The sequence below is a fragment of the Corythoichthys intestinalis genome, chromosome 3, assembly GCF_030265065.1.
Source record: "Corythoichthys intestinalis isolate RoL2023-P3 chromosome 3, ASM3026506v1, whole genome shotgun sequence".
NCBI lineage: Eukaryota > Metazoa > Chordata > Actinopteri > Syngnathiformes > Syngnathidae > Corythoichthys > Corythoichthys intestinalis.
Genome location: NC_080397.1, coordinates 28,670,233 through 28,686,612, shown reverse-complemented (window position 1 = coordinate 28,686,612; position 16,380 = coordinate 28,670,233). Strand labels below are relative to the sequence as shown.

The window sequence follows — 16,380 nt, the reverse complement described above, 5'->3', positions numbered from 1 at the left end:
ATGTCATATTGGAGCTACCTAGCATCGCGTTTGCTCGGCGTCACAACTTTCTTGCCTCCTCCCCGCTCCTGCTCTGCTCTGTCGTCTCGGTGAGTCCGTCTCCCTCAGACTTTTCGACCAATATAGTAACGCATGCCTTTCCGTCCTCAGTAACGGTAACGGCGTTGCCAAGATGAGAAAAGTAATTAATTAGATTACCCACTACTGAAAAGAATAACGCCGTTAGTAACGCCGTTATATTGTAACGCCGTTATTAACAACACTGATCGCCTCACATTGAAATTTTTAAAAACAGCTACTGTCTCTTTGCAAATGAGGCAGACCGAGTTGTTGCGTATTTTAGTGAAGAAATAGTCCAATTTCCACCTATCCTTGAAGCGTCGGCTGTCGTAGTCAACTTTCTTTTTTTTTGTTTATTGTCGCCATTTTAGAAAATTGGAAGGGTCACATGGAGTAATGTTGTTTAGAGTGCTGCTGCCTTTTAGCGGGTAAATGAGCAGCAGCATTTAGTGTGTAAGCTACTTCGTATGCTGGTAGCAGCACTGCTGACCAATTTATTAAGTCTGTGCGGGCCAGACGTAATTGATTTTATGACAGGCTGTGGGCCGGATGAAATTTGACTGCGGGCCGCATTTGGCCCCCGGGCCGGACTTTGGACACACCTGAGGTAAGGCGTGATGCAAAGAATGACTAAGTGTCATGTCAATAGGTAATGAAGTCCATGATAGAGTAAAAATAAACAAAATTAGACGCAATTGTATTTCATTCCAACAGCGTCTAATTTGCGTCTCATTGCGCCATCAATAGCACTGAATTTAAGTCATTTGGACATCTATTGTTGTCAGTGGAAGCGAACGAGTTAATGTCTTCCCTTCCCTTCTTTCACTTCCTTGTAATGTTAGGGTACTTACAGTTCACGTCCTGTACACTTTGGATCATTTCCTGTTGATTTTAGTGGATTTCTGGGTAACTTCTTGTTCATTTTGGGATATACCCAGGTTACTACCTGTTGATTTCAGGTCACTTCCTGCTGGTTTGGAGGCATTTTTGGGTACTTCTTTGCTCATTATTTGGCTGCCATTGATGGTGCTGGACGTCAATTCTATTTTGACTGGGAGAGGGCGAATGAAGAATGTAACTGCCTACAGATAAGTGAGTCAAAATGCAGTTGTGTACAAATATCTGGTTGTTATGTCAAAAAAAAGCATGTCATTCTGTATGAATAGTTTAAATGAACTATAAGATGCCTGTCAGGCAGAAAAACCCCGGGGGCCAAATTGGACACCTTGGTGGGCCACTAACGGCCTACGGGCCATATGTTTGACACTACTGCATTACGCCTTTATGAAACTTTACCTGTTTTACAAATGTCCATTGAAATTTTAAGATAAGTTAGACAGCCTCTAATACCCCTTAAGTTGACATCTTTTTACCTTTATCTAGAGTTGTCCAATATTATCGGGTAGCCGAAAACATCAGCCGGTTTAAGCATTTAAATAGATATTGAATGGTTTCGATATTGCTTTTGAGCCAATATGCATGTTGACTTCAATGTGAATGCAGAAGCCTTTTGTCTATGCACAGAGCTGGTCACAGCTTTGCAAAGTAGTTATGCTTATTAACTATTAGATATCTCCAAACTAAGATGCTTGGGATGTGTTATGTTAGCACACCATTTGCATTTATGGTGCAAAAATCATTCAATAAATGACTGAAAAACAATGAATTATAAACTCATTATATTTAACTACTGAGTTACCAGAAAGAAATAGTCTCTAAGAAAAGTAATAAAATACAAAAATCCAATGAAAAGGCCCAGCTAAAAGCATCTTGGGGATTGTCATTGTATTGGCTTATCATATGACTGCTTCCTGTTTTTTGGGGTAACTACTGTAAATGTGATTTAAATGTGAATGATTCCTCTTATTTAATTATGGACATTTTGGCTCATTTATTATTATTTTCTGTAACTTCAGTTGAAGTTGTTCTCTTTTTTTCACAGAATATTTATTTTATTGGGAAAACCTGAAGTTCTTATATTTATCATTCTTATAGCATCCAGTAAATGCATGACCGCATGTATCGGTATCTGTTTGATATCGGTCTCAGATTCTTGGAGTTGGACAATTTCGGTTATCGGTTAAAAAGTCATTATTGGACAACTTTACCTTCATCCATTGTTACCGTCTCCATCAAAAAAGACAAAATTCTGGCAATATAACTTAACTAATAAACACATATTTTTCAACAGGGTATTTACCTCGAAATCAGAGGCGGGGTTAGTTGACCGGCAAGTCAGGCAAATGCTTAGTGCCTTGGCTAATTAAGGGGTTCCAGAGCACTGACAAATTGTACCAAACAGAAATTAAATGATACCGCAGTAGAAAACCCCCTTGTGGGGCTCCACCCCACCTGCCGTAGCAACCTGCACGTATTTCGTGAAAAGTGAAACTTGAGTGTTTCATTTTTTAAATGATGTTATTTATTTATGGTATTAAATGTTTTTCTATTAAAATGTTTAAAATATTGTGTATATTGTATATTTTGTGTGCCAACTTCATTTTTTTTTTGATGTGGCCTTATACATTGTTCACTTATTGTGCATTTATATGTGCAAAAATATATATATTTGCAGTGTGCATAGGTGAGGAAGGGGCCCCTGAGATTGCTTGTTTGTAGCCCTAAAAGCAACGAGCAAGGCCACAGCTCACAATGGCAGCTATTTCAGAGTCAAATGCAAAATGCTGAATTTGGTAATGAGAATAAAATATAACTGGGGGAAAAAATATATATATATGTATATATGTATATAATAAACATATGTTTCAGATAATAATTATTCGCGGAATAACCCAATCCTGTTACAATAGCCTTAGCAGTGAATCACATGATATGCTCGCCTTCACATCATCAGACAGTTTTCCAAAAGGTCGAGGAAAATTAAACCTATTTTTCATATTATCTTAAATTAGTTAGTCTTGATTGAATGTCATGCAACCATTTCATGAATATGATCAGAATAATAAGACGTCTTTTTCTGTACTTATTTACATAAGTAAATGTGTCCTGTAGGTCATAGCACTAACAGATAAACAGCTAGCATTTTACTCCAGCGAAAAAGCCAACATTAGTTCGGATTTGCAAGCCTGTTAGTGTGATTACACCATATATTGTAAACACCACATAAATCAAGTCATCATTTTTAGCACTAATCAAGCATTTGATAAGTTATTGGCTATTATTAATAAATGTGTGGCAGAAAATCAGAAAAATGAAGGCTTATTTTTCAAGAATTTTGATTGCAACAGCATTATAAAATGAATTTTTGTGCTGTCGTCTGTGCCAATTTTTGTCAGTTTAAAAGATTTTCGTGACTGCCTTGATTCATCAGATTTAAACCATATTCCCAGTTGCTTTTTAATCTGATTTTACTGAATCTGAATAAATCATCAAAATGATCTCCAAATAAAAGTTCAATAGATGACACTTAAACATAATGATATTAAACACTTAAACCATCATTCCCCCAATTTGACTCCATCTGCCAGAATTTGCAGTGTATATATATATATATATATATTACAATTAAAAGTTCATTAAAATGTTGTAGTTACACGTTTTTTTGTCATTCATATTAGTGGCTATTAGCCTTGGCTTTACCATTCATGCAGTAACCACACAAGTCTTTTAATGAAAGAATAGCCGAGTAAATCTCATGCGAAATTTAGGCCCATGCTGCACTATGTGTCCACTGCCCGCCGGCACCTGTAATGTAAGGCCCTCATTACCTTAAATGATGCATCACAGCTTCCTAATGATGGAGCCACTGTAACGGAGCCACCTAATGAAATGCCCTTAAAAGAGAGCATATTCTTATTGTTGGAGCAGAACTGGAGGGAAAGTTGAGGCATGGGATGTAAACATATTATATTAAAGCTTCATAGTTAATCCTTGGACCCCATTCACTTCAATATTTACCTTCTTTTGTTTGGCATTTGGCCTCTTACGCCTTAACACTTAAATTATATGGACAAAAGAGAAGCAGATTCAAGTCATTTACTGTTCATTTTAATCAAGTAAATATGACATTTAGAGAAACGGCAGCAAGAAGTCTGAATACTAAATAATATACGCCATCTGTATTCTGGGAATCATCTGGTCTCTGATGAATGAATGCAGTTTGCTGTTATTTAGATTTCCACAGTGCGGATGAGCCCTGCAAAAGGGTTGTCACGGAGTCAAGTGGGAAATCAGACGGTGATATTTTTTCCTGATGTTTCTATGAATATTTATAGCATTCCCAAGGAGAATCCACAAGAGGCTGTACATTTTCACACATTTTCTGTCTGTTTTTAACACCATAAGGCACTTTAATATGTCATCTGTTCAACTGGTTATCCAAATCCTCATTTGCTGCCATTGGCGGCGATAGATGTCCGTTCCATTTAATCTTGGATGGCTAGCAGCAGCTTCCCAGTTTAAATGAATTGGACGTCTGTTACCGTCAATGGCCGCCAATGAGTTAACTGGAAGCACAACCACATCCTGGTCACTAGAAGGTGCGCATACTTGTGCAATCACATTTCATGTGTTTATTTTTATTCATATTTGCAAAATGACAAAAATCTATATAACATTTTATTCCCATGTGCATTCACTTTTAATAACTATCATTTTCTTGATACATGCTTTGTGTTGTGGCTATTTTAATAACCCCTCCACCGCACGCGCATGCACCCACGCACGCACCACCATCACCCTCTGCGTGACACACTCCTCCTCTTCATCATTAAGGAAATGGCTCTTCTTGGCTGATTATTTTATTTGGGACCTGTGATTACCGCCATGTGCAATAGATCACGCAGTAGCGGGGAGCAGGCGGAGGGCGGCGGGCCTAATTGGGGCTCAGGATGCACGCCGTGGTGCAGCCGAGTTGTGTGGCCAGCCGGAGAGGGAAGCCTGTCACGAGGAGGGAGTGAGTGAGTGAGTGCATGGGGGCGTCTCGTCACATCACCTGCACACACACAAATGCCATTTGAACCATTTCTCCAGATGGAACATCGATTTCCCCCCTTAAGCGAGTCAATGTATGTGCCTAAAAAGTGATAGACCTAATCCAACCTAAACACTGTATTTTTTGTGTATTCTTCTTCTACGGTTTGTTCTGTTAAAAAAAGAAAAAGAAAAAAAAAAAAAAACGATTTCCACAAAGAATTTAAGCATTTCAATAAGTGGAAGTTTGCACCAAATTTTGGGCCGCTCTGAATATGCCAGAAACGTTCTGTTTCGGTCCCAAAGCACAAAACAAAACAATAACAACAGCAAAAATAAAATAAAATAAAGAACACTGATTTTTTTAATTTGAATGTGATGACCGTAAACAGAGATTAAGGGAGGCTGGGTTGCATAGCCCCCCATGGTGGCTTAAAATGTCATTGCATATAATTGACTTTCCAATATATGAAGTTAAAATTAAGACTTTGCCGGTAAAATGTTGTCTAGAAAAGTTGTAAAGCAATAAAACAAACAACAAAAATGTATTAAATGAACAAAACATATATTTTCATAATGAGTCGAAATTATTTATCAAACAGACCATGTGACTAGCACCTTAGAGACAGTCATTTGCTTTGCTTCGCCCCCCCAAAAAACACCTGAGGACAGAAGAGGCAAGATGGATATACGTAATTTTTTCAAACCTAAGCTTTCAAAAGCGACAAAAACTACTGAGCGAGGACCAAAGATTGAAGATGTGGACAGTGAAACGCCAGAAAGCACAGCCAAAATCGTGAGCGGAGTTTCACTTTGCTCCACTTAAGACATTAACCCTAAAAAATGATGGGAAACAAAAAGACGCTCATTTTCAACAAATTATTATAAATGTTCCTGGCTGGAATATTCAGTCAAAATGGATGCAGCATCTACTTCTCCACTAGGCAAGACAGAAAAACACGCACGCTCACAACCGCACACACACACAGCTGGGATGGGCTAAGCTACTAAACGAGCATATATCTTGTAAGTTGATTTTATTGCTGACACTGCGTTTCGGGGTCATCAACATTTTTGCCTAGGTGATGATGAAATATGATCAATCACGTTCAATTCTCCCAGTGAAAACAAATTGGACGTCTGTCGCAGTCAATGGCAGCCAATGATTGAAGTATCAACTTGATTTGTTGTTCAAGTTGCTCGTTCTTACTCGTCTGGTTGGAGGTCCCCTGCAGAAGACACTACCGTCTGGGGGTGACGTCTTCCCAATAAGGCCTTTTCCTTCACAGTATTTACTTTCGACTTCACAGGAAGGAATCCTATTTATTTAACTTCCTTTTACTTGACTTCATTTTTTTTTTTTTTTTTTTTAAACTCTAAATATGTATGCGCATGTGTTAGATAAAATGTCAAAACATGCACGTGCACACGTATGATACAGTGGGGAGAGCAAGTATTTGATACACTGTCAATGGGTTTTCCCATTGGCAGTGTATCAAATACTTGTTCTCCCCACTGTATGTGTATCACTTGTATTTTTTTCTAATATAGGACATTGTGCTGCATGATGTTGTTTGCATCAAAAAGTGCTGTATGATTTAATGTCTCGAATTGGCTGATTTAAAATGCCAACATACTTACCAAAGAAGCAACAATGGGCCTCACTCTTAAGATAAGCGGATTTTAAGGGGGGGCCAGCTGAAAAGTATCATTGCATGAAATTGACTTTCCTATATAGATAAAAGTTATAAAGCAATAAAACTGCAACAAAAAATGAATGAAAGGAACAAAAAAATATTTTTTTTTATAAAGGGTCAAAATTATATTTCGAACAGATCATGTGACTAGCACCTTAGACAGTCATTTGCTATGCACATAAATATTTTTCTTTGATTGAAAATATTTTTTTGGATTGAGGCAACTTTTTGGGGGATTGAATGATTTAGACACAAATGTCCTACCCATAATATGGCCCAAACACAAAAAGGATTGCTCCAATCAAATAAAACTTTTTCAATGAAAAATTAAGTGTTCAAATGCAAATTTTTCAATCTCAAATATTTGTTTGCATTCAAAAACGTTTTCTATGATTGAAATATTTTCTTTTTTTGATTGAAGTGATTTATCATTTTGAAAATATATATTTTTTGAAGCAACTTATTTTTGATTGAATAATAAAGACAAAAACGTCCTATAGCCAAAATGTGGCCCAAACACAAATCAACATTACTTCAATCAAAAAAGTTGCTTCAATCAAAAAAACAAACAAAAAAAAATTAAATCAAAGAAAAATAGCTTTCACGTGCATTTTTTTGTTTGTTTCAAATTTAGTTTCCCATTGACACATTTTTGTTGAAAATGTATATTTTGATTGAAGCAACGTTTTTTATTTCTTATTTTTTTGATTGGATAATAAAGACACAAATCTACTTCTATATGGCTCCGCCCAGGGGATACAATTTTTGACTGGGGTATCTACATTGGCACGACACCGGCGGGCGTCCCATATTCAATGGTTGACGATCTTGGCGAAAAGTATTGCCTAAGCTGCCTGATTTAGAATTCCCCTCAAGAGCGATGGGAAACAAAAAACACTCATTGTCAACCTATTATTATAAATATTCTTGTAAGTTAATTTTATTGCTGACACTGCGTTTCGGGGTCTTTAACGTGATATTTCCCTCCTGCCCCAAAAGTCAAATTCCGCCTATGCTCTTTATTTGGCAAAGTGCGCAAAATAAAATATCATACATATAAATTTTGGGTGGGGGGGTTGGTCGGCCTTGGTTTCCTCATTTTCGGTTTGGACAAAAATCTTTATTGGAGTGCATCCAAAGTGTTGCAATGTTGATCTTTTCAATTCAAAATCACAATTGTTTTTCTTTTGCGTTGCTTTCCATTCAAAGTGTGTGTGCTGGCGTATAAACAGCCCCGCGTGCACTCAGATGCGCCGCATTAACCCGCGTGGATTGCGCGCGAGTGTTTCCAGTGCAAACGAGAAAGATTGATGTGGTCCAGTTAGGGAGGCTGAGTGAGACATAGAGCCTGCACAAGTGTCTCCCTCTTATTACACCAATAAAGTTTGAGTCGGAGGCGCGAACGGCAGCAGAGGTTGCTGATTGCGTTCCGCTTTCCTCCACCCGTAACAAACAGCGTTTTGCTGCTGCATGTTTTCTCACGCACGACCCCAAAATATACACAATTGCTAATCTTTAATTATTGTGCTTTTAATTTGAATATTTCCTCATTGTTCATGAGCAATATTTGTTTATTTTCAGGCGAAACTGAAACTACAATTGAACTGGATAATATTACAAGATCAAACGTTATTAATGAGATATCATTACTATAAATCTAATTGTATTAATTTAAATTTTGGGACAGCATGTCATTTATAAATGCCATTGTAATACCCAAATATTAAATGAATCACTTATATTGATATAGTAATTCGAGATTTACTTCAAACATTGCGTTTGTTTCTCATTTCAATTATTTATGTTGTTTTTGGAAAATCGGTTCAAACGTTAACAATGGTATCACTTATAGAGCAAATAATGATTTTGTGTGCCCTTTCTTTTGAAGCTATAAATAATTATATAGACGCAAAGCTTATACAATGATGCAAAAATAAATGTTTCCTGTACTTGGCATAAATCTGAGTCAGCCTTTTCCATATTATTGCTAGATATTTTCAAGAAGCTTATACATTTCTTTAACCAATTCGATTTCTGGCAAACAATTACCTTATTCAAAATGACTTATTTTGCACTTCATAACTGAGAAAAAATGTGCCTTGTATTATATCGCATGCAATATATATTACACCATTTTGTGTTCGTATTTTACAAAATTCCCTGAAACAGTAGAAATACAAATTAGGATTTCATTTACCGGATTTTAGATGTGCTTTAGAAGTCTTCGAACCCCTTCTAGAACCTTCTAAAAATAATAATAATAAAACTTGCATGGCCTCCTTGTTCCTCTCTGAATTTACAGCTTCTCATGATGACGATAATGATTAGGATGATGAAGTTCGGGATCCCTCCTCATCACATGCACGTACCGGTCCATTTCCTGGTGTTTTTCACGCTGCATGCCCTCCTTGTCTGCATCCTGACAGATTGAGCACAAAGCGGAGAAGCAGGGACTCCTCGCTCGGACGCCTCCTTTGTCAAGTCCCGGGGTGTGCTGCTCCATTCACCGGCCTCCATCCGAACATCTGCCCCCCGGGAAAAGAAAAAAAAAATCATCCCATATCCCCAACGCGTCGTGACGAGTTGCAGATCAATGCTCGTCCCTTCTTTTAATTGTGGAGCAGTCCTACTTGTGTGCAAGACGGGGGCAAGCGTTTAGGCTCCTGCACGTCTGATTTAGTTCCAAGCAAAGCGGGCCTAAATGGCTCTAATTGCCAACGCCTTGATGAAAAGTCGATGGGAGTTAAAGCGGCCCGATCACTAAGCGGAGTTGCGATCCATCTGTACTCGTTTATTTATTTAGTTCCTCCATTTGTCTCCACAAATCACCTGCCAGTCGGGACTGGGACGCATATTTGTTTTCTTTCTGCAAGCGTTACCAAAATAATCGCCATCGTTTGGCTGAGCTCTCGCTTCCAATTCATATCGTGGATTTTATTTGATTATTTCAATGGAACTAAAAATAAATAATAATAATAAAAAATATTTGAAGTGAACTAATTCACTGCCACTGAGACGATAGACGTCCAATCTATGCTGTCAAGATGGATTGGACGTCTATCACCGTCATTGGCATTGAAACATCATTTACTGCCATAGATTTAAATTTTGGGACAACATGATCAATTATATATTCCAATGAATTACCTAAAGATTAAATGACTTACTTGTATTGATATTGTATTTAATAATTTACTATAAAAATTGAATTTATTTCTCATTTCAATTATTTGTTTATCCACCCAAAATGAATTGGACGTCTAAAGCCGTCAATGGCAGTGAAGTATGATCACGGACTGCCAGATCTCTCCAATCAAACGGATTGGACGTCTATCGGCGTCATTAGCACTGAACGAGTTAAACAAACACATTAAGGCGTTTTAACGTGGAATAATTTGAGCATGAAAACGCTAATAAATCAGAGGATGGTATGGCACAATTGAATTGTAGTGCTTTTTTACGCGTGCTCACTCGGGCGCGTGCGTGGCTTAAAAACACACACACGCACACACAACAGGAGGGTGGGTGCGGACTTGGGGGTGTTGGTTCGGTCCGATCCTTGCCTCTGATTGGTTCTTATTTGAGGAAGCCGACGGCGTCTCTCCACTAATAAGCGCCTCCCAGCCTTTCTAAGGGCCATTATAATGCAAGAGACCTCCTTTTTTTAAGCACAAAGCGAATTTTCCTTCATTTAGAACATCTATGCCCCTTAAATTGCCCCCAAAGTTTGTAGGAGCGTTTAGCCCGGACCTCTTTTCGCCCTGGAGCGCTACGCGATGCTCTCCCACGCCGACCTCCTGGATGCTCGGCTCGGTGAGTTCTCGGCTCTAAACCCGGGAGCTAAACTCCACTGTAAGACTTAACTTCTTATTTATTTCAACTTGTCTATGCACGTGTGTGTATGTATGTGCGTGCAGTGATCAATTGAGTGTGTATTTAATTACGTGTAAGTGTTTTTGTGGAATTAGGAATCATTTGACAGCATAAATGTGATTAAGATCCCCAGCTAAATTAAGTTAATTTATTATTTTGTCATCATTTTTGTGTGCGCGCGCGCTTTTGAGCTATATTGACATTCTGCCTACTCACAGGGATGAAAGATGCTGCAGAGTTACTCGGACACCGAGAGGCTCTCAAGTGTCGGCTGGGCGGTGGGGTGCCGGACCAGGGCCATCCGGGAGACATGGCCCCCGGTTCGGACTCCGTGGAGGGAGCCACACTCCTGCCCGGCGAAGACATCACCACCGTGGGATCCAATGCGGCCGGTATGCCGGTGAACGGGAAGGAGCCCGAGAAGCAGCAGCAGCAACAACAACAACAGCAGCAGCAACAACAACCCCAGCAGAGCTCAGGCGGCCAGGCCAGTCAACAGAAACAGAAACGGCACCGAACCCGCTTCACGCCAGCACAGCTCAACGAACTGGAGCGGAGCTTCGCCAAGACTCACTACCCGGACATCTTCATGAGGGAGGAATTGGCTCTCAGGATCGGCCTCACCGAATCCAGAGTTCAGGTGGGCCCCCAATTGCGTCCGATCAACCTGCAAAGATGTCATCATTCTGCATGGAGCGGTCGGCATCAGTGCGAACCTCACCTTCGAGCTCATATATCAGTTTTAATTTCGCAATCAATTCATATTGATGCCATCGAGGTATATAGACAAACTGATGTGATGGTTTTTTGTTAGACTAACAATGTTAAATGTAGTTAATTAACACTGTTTAGTTTTAAATCTCGTTGTACACTGTATAATGACAATAAGTACACAATAAGTTGTGTTAAATATTAGCTAAATTGTTTTATTGAAAAACAAACAAACAAACAAACAAAAAAAACATTGCATCTTTCCGGAGAAAAAGAATTTCGATTTCTAGGCGCTGTCCATTGTGCTGAAGTAAATAAATATTCATACAGACGCATATGGTACAGGAAATTATATAACGAAGAAAACATATTATAATTTTCTAATCTAAGTAGTTTTATACAAGTCAGTCAAAAAAAAATGAAAAATACATTTTTTCTTTTTAATTGTTAAAAAAAAAAATAAGAAAACGTAATTGAAATAATTCGTCAATATTTTTTTTTACTTTGAGCACATTTGTCAACGTCTAATTATTCCGAGTTTTTACTGATGTCTTTCTTCCACCCCCAAAACATAATTATATCAATTGTGCTCATGAGCTCCACCCCTACCAGAATTTGTAAAAGAAAACACGAGTTATGACAAAACGTACTTTCTTCTTTATGACAGAATTCAAAACTTGCATTATAATTGTATTTCAGAAAATCACAATGATAAGCAAAACATAATAACGAATATAATGACATGGTCACAGTTTAAAAAAACATTTTACTTTTATTGATACATTACAAAAAATGTGCATGATTATGTAACACTCGAAACCAAAACAACAAATGATACAATTATGTCTTTTGACACGTATTTTTTTCCCTACAAGTGTAAATTTGAGTTGCAGTAAAGCCAAGACATAATCGGCCACTTTAAACGCTTTTTTATTATGACTGCGAATTAACGCGTTATTAAACAGTGATGCGGACTCCATGCAAATAAAAGCAATAAAAGCAACCCAATGGTTAAAGGTAATTATAATACTGACGGCGAGGACGTCCAACCCATTTAAATAGGGAGATCTGTTCCCACCCAGTTCAAATGGATTGGACGTTCATCGCCGTCAATTGAAAGACCTCGGCGGTGACTTGCACGCCCTGCTCTGCTTTTGCCAAAATATTCCATCAACAAGCTCTTAATAGGATTCTAGGAGAATATCTATACTCTTTTTTTGAACGGGATGAGAGATTGCATTTTCTTTGTGGTCGTCATGTAATAACCTCGGCTGGTGCGTCACGCGTGGCTGCGTGGAAGGAGAGCGAGTTCATCACATGCTGCCTCGCCTGATGAAATCTTTACGACGGAGACGGCGCGTGTTTGTGTTGTCGCGCTGCAAAAACGGTCTTGCTCTTTTTAAATTTTATTCACACGATAGTTGAAGAGAAATTTTGGCCGCCCTTAACGGACAAAACAACACTTTTCCAATGGAAATGTGAACATAATAATGGCGCAGTGACTTATATTCAGAGTGATCACACTTCAATATTTTACTCATATAGAGTTCTCAAGGTCACATTGCAAGAATTTATTGATTTTAGTTTTAAAAATGTAATATGCGTTGTGATTATTGCTAAAAGGATAACTGTATTTTTAAATTTCTGTCATATATATCAAACTATAACAATGTGACTTTTGAACGAGACGAAATCTTTTTATTTTCTCAAAACTAAAATAATGACAATATACGAATTTCGTGACATTCAATTTGTACTAAAATATAGCAATTCAAGTACGTGAAGGTCATATTTCAGCTATAATATAGCCTATATTTACTTGCGTGTGATAATATTCAAATAATGCTCGGAGGTATTAAATATTTCATTTTTTCACTAATAATTATATCATGACATGCTGTATATTTTTCTGTGTTGAAATAATTTGCTCCACAGCATTCCTTTATTTGTTGCATATTTCAATGAATATAGTCAATAGATAAATTAAATGGTCAGCTAAAATGCTCTTAAAATGAATGAATAGTAACTGTAAACAATGACGATACATCCTAAACGTAAATAATTTAATGGAGTCCTGATGAAGAAATAAAAGACCGATATTTTGACAGGGAAATAATCTTGTTTTTGATTGGAATATTTATGTTATGTTGTCAGACGAAAATCTAAATTTCATTTTACTTAAAAATGAAAATGCTGCTTATGTTGATTGGTGTCTTCCTTATCGCCGCCCTTCTGAGGTGGACACGCAGGGCTTGATGATATTTATTATTATTCGATCGTGTACGTGTAGTGGGTCTCACTATAGTTGAGCAACGCCCGTGTCCGTTCGCCCTTCAGGTGTGGTTCCAGAACCGGCGCGCCAAGTGGAAGAAGCGGAAGAAGACGACCAATGTGTTCCGCGCCCCTGGCACGCTGCTGCCCACCCCGGGCCTGCCGCAGTTCTCGGCCGCCGCCATGGAGAACAGCCTGTGCTCGTTCCACGCCAACGACTCCCGCTGGGCCACGGGCATGCCGGGCGTGTCCCAGCTGCAGCTGCCACCGGCGCTCGGCCGCCAGCCGCCGGGGATGGCGCAGTCGCTGTCGCAGTGCAGCCTGGGTCACGGCCCGCCGCCCAACTCCATGGGGCTCTCCAACGGCCTGTCGTCCAACGGCTCCGGCCTGCAGTCGCACCTCTACCAGTCGCCTTTCCCCGGCATGTCGGCGTCGCTCTCCGGCCCGACGAACGTGTCGGGCTCCCCGCAGCTGTGTAGCTCCCCGGACAGTGACATGTGGAGAGGGACCAGCATCGCGTCCCTGAGGCGCAAGGCGCTCGAGCACACAGTCTCCATGAGCTTCACTTAGTGACTTGTACACAAGAGAAGAAGAAAAAGAAGACAAAAAAAAAAAAACCGAGACAAAAAATTAAAAAACGAGCTTATACCCATCACCGCCATGCACTCGTCCCAATTTAGACGCCAAACGAGTGCAGGAGCCTGTAAAGATGACGCGAGGAGCGACGTTCGTGCAGCAGCCACGCGTGGGTTGATTTGTAATGTTGTGTTCAAGTGAACTTGTGTTATGTCCAACGGTTATTTATTAAATAGACATCAGGTTGTTTGCTTTCCCAACAGCCTATGCGTGCAGAGCCCGTCCGAGCTGCAGGCATGCACTCTGCATGCGTGGGGATTTTACACGAGGGGACACGCGCATGCACGCGCTCACTTATTCTATAACAGTGATCTTTCAGTCTAGGCCTAAACTCTGTTTTAGGGTGTTTTTGTGTAGATAAACAAAACATTCTCGTGTGACATGTTTTAACTTATTGTATGTGCTATATTACTTGACACATTTCTTATTCAATGTTTGATCTTACATCGAAATGCATCACATTGACAGGTTTGTACCAATTTAAAAACACACAAAAAAAGCAACAAATAAAAGTACTTTTAAAGAATAGCCAAATGTGTCCCCATTAAGTCTGGTTCTATACTGTTTTAGCTCATTTCCTGCCTTTGACGACTTCCAATCCATTGGATTGGACGACAATCACCGTCCATGCATGGCAGAAAACGAGTTAATTGCCTTCTCAACATGATAATAATGGTAATCAAAATTTGGTGAGTTTAAAATAGGTGCGATTTGACTTTCCAGTATAGCACCTGCCCGCGAGCTTTAATTTTATTTATTTATTTTTTTTTTTAGCTTTTTTTTTTGTCAAAACAGCGCGCTCTTAATCAAGGATTCCCACCAATTAACAAAAGTTTAGTGTCGTTTGCTTGGCAGCTTTTTCTAGCTTCAACTTGTTTGCTGCAAATATCACAATGAGGCCATAACCTTAACGACAATTTATTGCTGTAATGTGCCTGTGCACAGCGGAATAGATCGTACATCTAATAATGGAATTGTAGCAATTTAGAGTTTATAAATTTCAGTGATGTTGTTAGGTGTTTTTGGTGCGGGGTAGTGTTGGAGGGGCATTGTTCTGAAGCTCCCCTAAATAATCTGGGTTTTTCATTATATACAGTATACTGTATGAGTAGGTGTGTGTGTGCTTGTATATGTGTATACACGCACACATATACAGTATATGTATATTAACAATAAGAATAATCATAAGAATAGCTGACTAAAGGATGTAACAATCACCCATGATCGGCATGTGAATTGTTTTTCAAACACATTCAAATCGAAATTGATAAGGCATCCATTCAAACATGAGTTAACATCTTCATTCTTTACATTTTATTTTTTTTTGGGGGGGGGGGGGGGGTAAAACGAAGCCTTTTAATTCAAATGTCAAAAATATTTCGGGAACAAAATTGTCAAAAACATCAAAATGGCTTTGTGTTTTTTAATGCTTAAGGTGAAATAGAGCTGATTGACTTATATAATTTTGCATTAAATTACTCGAGGGGCCTATAAATCAAATCAAATTGTGGCAGACTTTGTAATATCGGCAAAAATCATATCGATCATATCATAGCTATTATTGATCTGAAAAAAAAGCTGCAGCTTGTGTTTACGTCCAGCGTTTATCATGTTAACGTGATACAAACTGAGCTCATCCACAGCAGACAATCACAACTGAATAAGTACGAGAACACACCTCTATTCCTACTGAGTCTGAAGAGTAAAACATTTGAGTCCAGGTGCATCACATTAAGATTTCATTTGTATTAGGAGAGAAAGGATCAGATCAGGCATCGATGGAAAAATATCACAGCAAAAAAGCCCCAAAAGTATGAATACTAAAAAATGTATGTGTGTGTGAAATATGGGCCTTTTTAACTGTAAGTTGTTCTCTCAAGAATCAATGACAAAAAGTAAAGTACAGTATTATGAGAATGGCAACAGGTTGATACAGAACTTAATCTAACGTTCTTTGGCCAACTAATGGACTAGCATCTGATTATTCTTTTTGTTAGTGCTTCATAGATACGAAATGAACAAAAAGATATTCCTATTGAATAATTATTTAAATATAATATATAAATATAATTAGGTTCTGTGTGTCTTTTGATACATCAATTATTCAATTGATTAATTAAATAATCAGGTGAACATTCATTTGAAATTAAACTCAACAATTATTACCAGATTCTTTTTGTGGCTAAAATCAGGGGCCGCA

At 38.6% G+C, this 16,380-nt stretch overlaps 1 protein-coding gene across 2 annotated transcripts; it reads left to right on the top strand.

Moving 5' to 3' along the window:
* Positions 1-10,395: 10,395 nt before the first annotated feature.
* Positions 10,396-14,551, top strand: LOC130913718 (homeobox protein orthopedia B-like). 2 transcript variants are annotated; one of them, XM_057832530.1, is made up of 3 exons: positions 10,396-10,541; positions 10,781-11,202; positions 13,611-14,551. In XM_057832530.1, exons 1-3 carry the CDS (start codon positions 10,466-10,468, stop codon positions 14,112-14,114), a joined length of 1,002 nt encoding a protein of 333 aa, XP_057688513.1. In that variant the 5' UTR covers positions 10,396-10,465; the 3' UTR covers positions 14,115-14,551. The 2 variants fall into 2 exon arrangements, with proteins under 2 accessions (XP_057688513.1, XP_057688514.1); XM_057832531.1 differs by having other exon boundaries at positions 10,398-10,502.
* The last annotated feature ends 1,829 nt before the right edge of the window (positions 14,552-16,380 follow it).

Excerpts from the sequence above, each read along its gene's own strand:
- LOC130913718 (XM_057832530.1), top strand. The coding sequence starts at position 10,466 with ATGCTCTCCCACGCCGACCTCCTGGATGCTCGGCTCGGTGAGTTCTCG. Across the intron at positions 10,542-10,780 it reads CCCGGGAGCTAAACTCCACT|GGATGAAAGATGCTGCAGAG; the intron begins GTAAGACTTAAC and ends GCCTACTCACAG. Across the intron at positions 11,203-13,610 it reads TCACCGAATCCAGAGTTCAG|GTGTGGTTCCAGAACCGGCG; the intron begins GTGGGCCCCCAA and ends TTCGCCCTTCAG.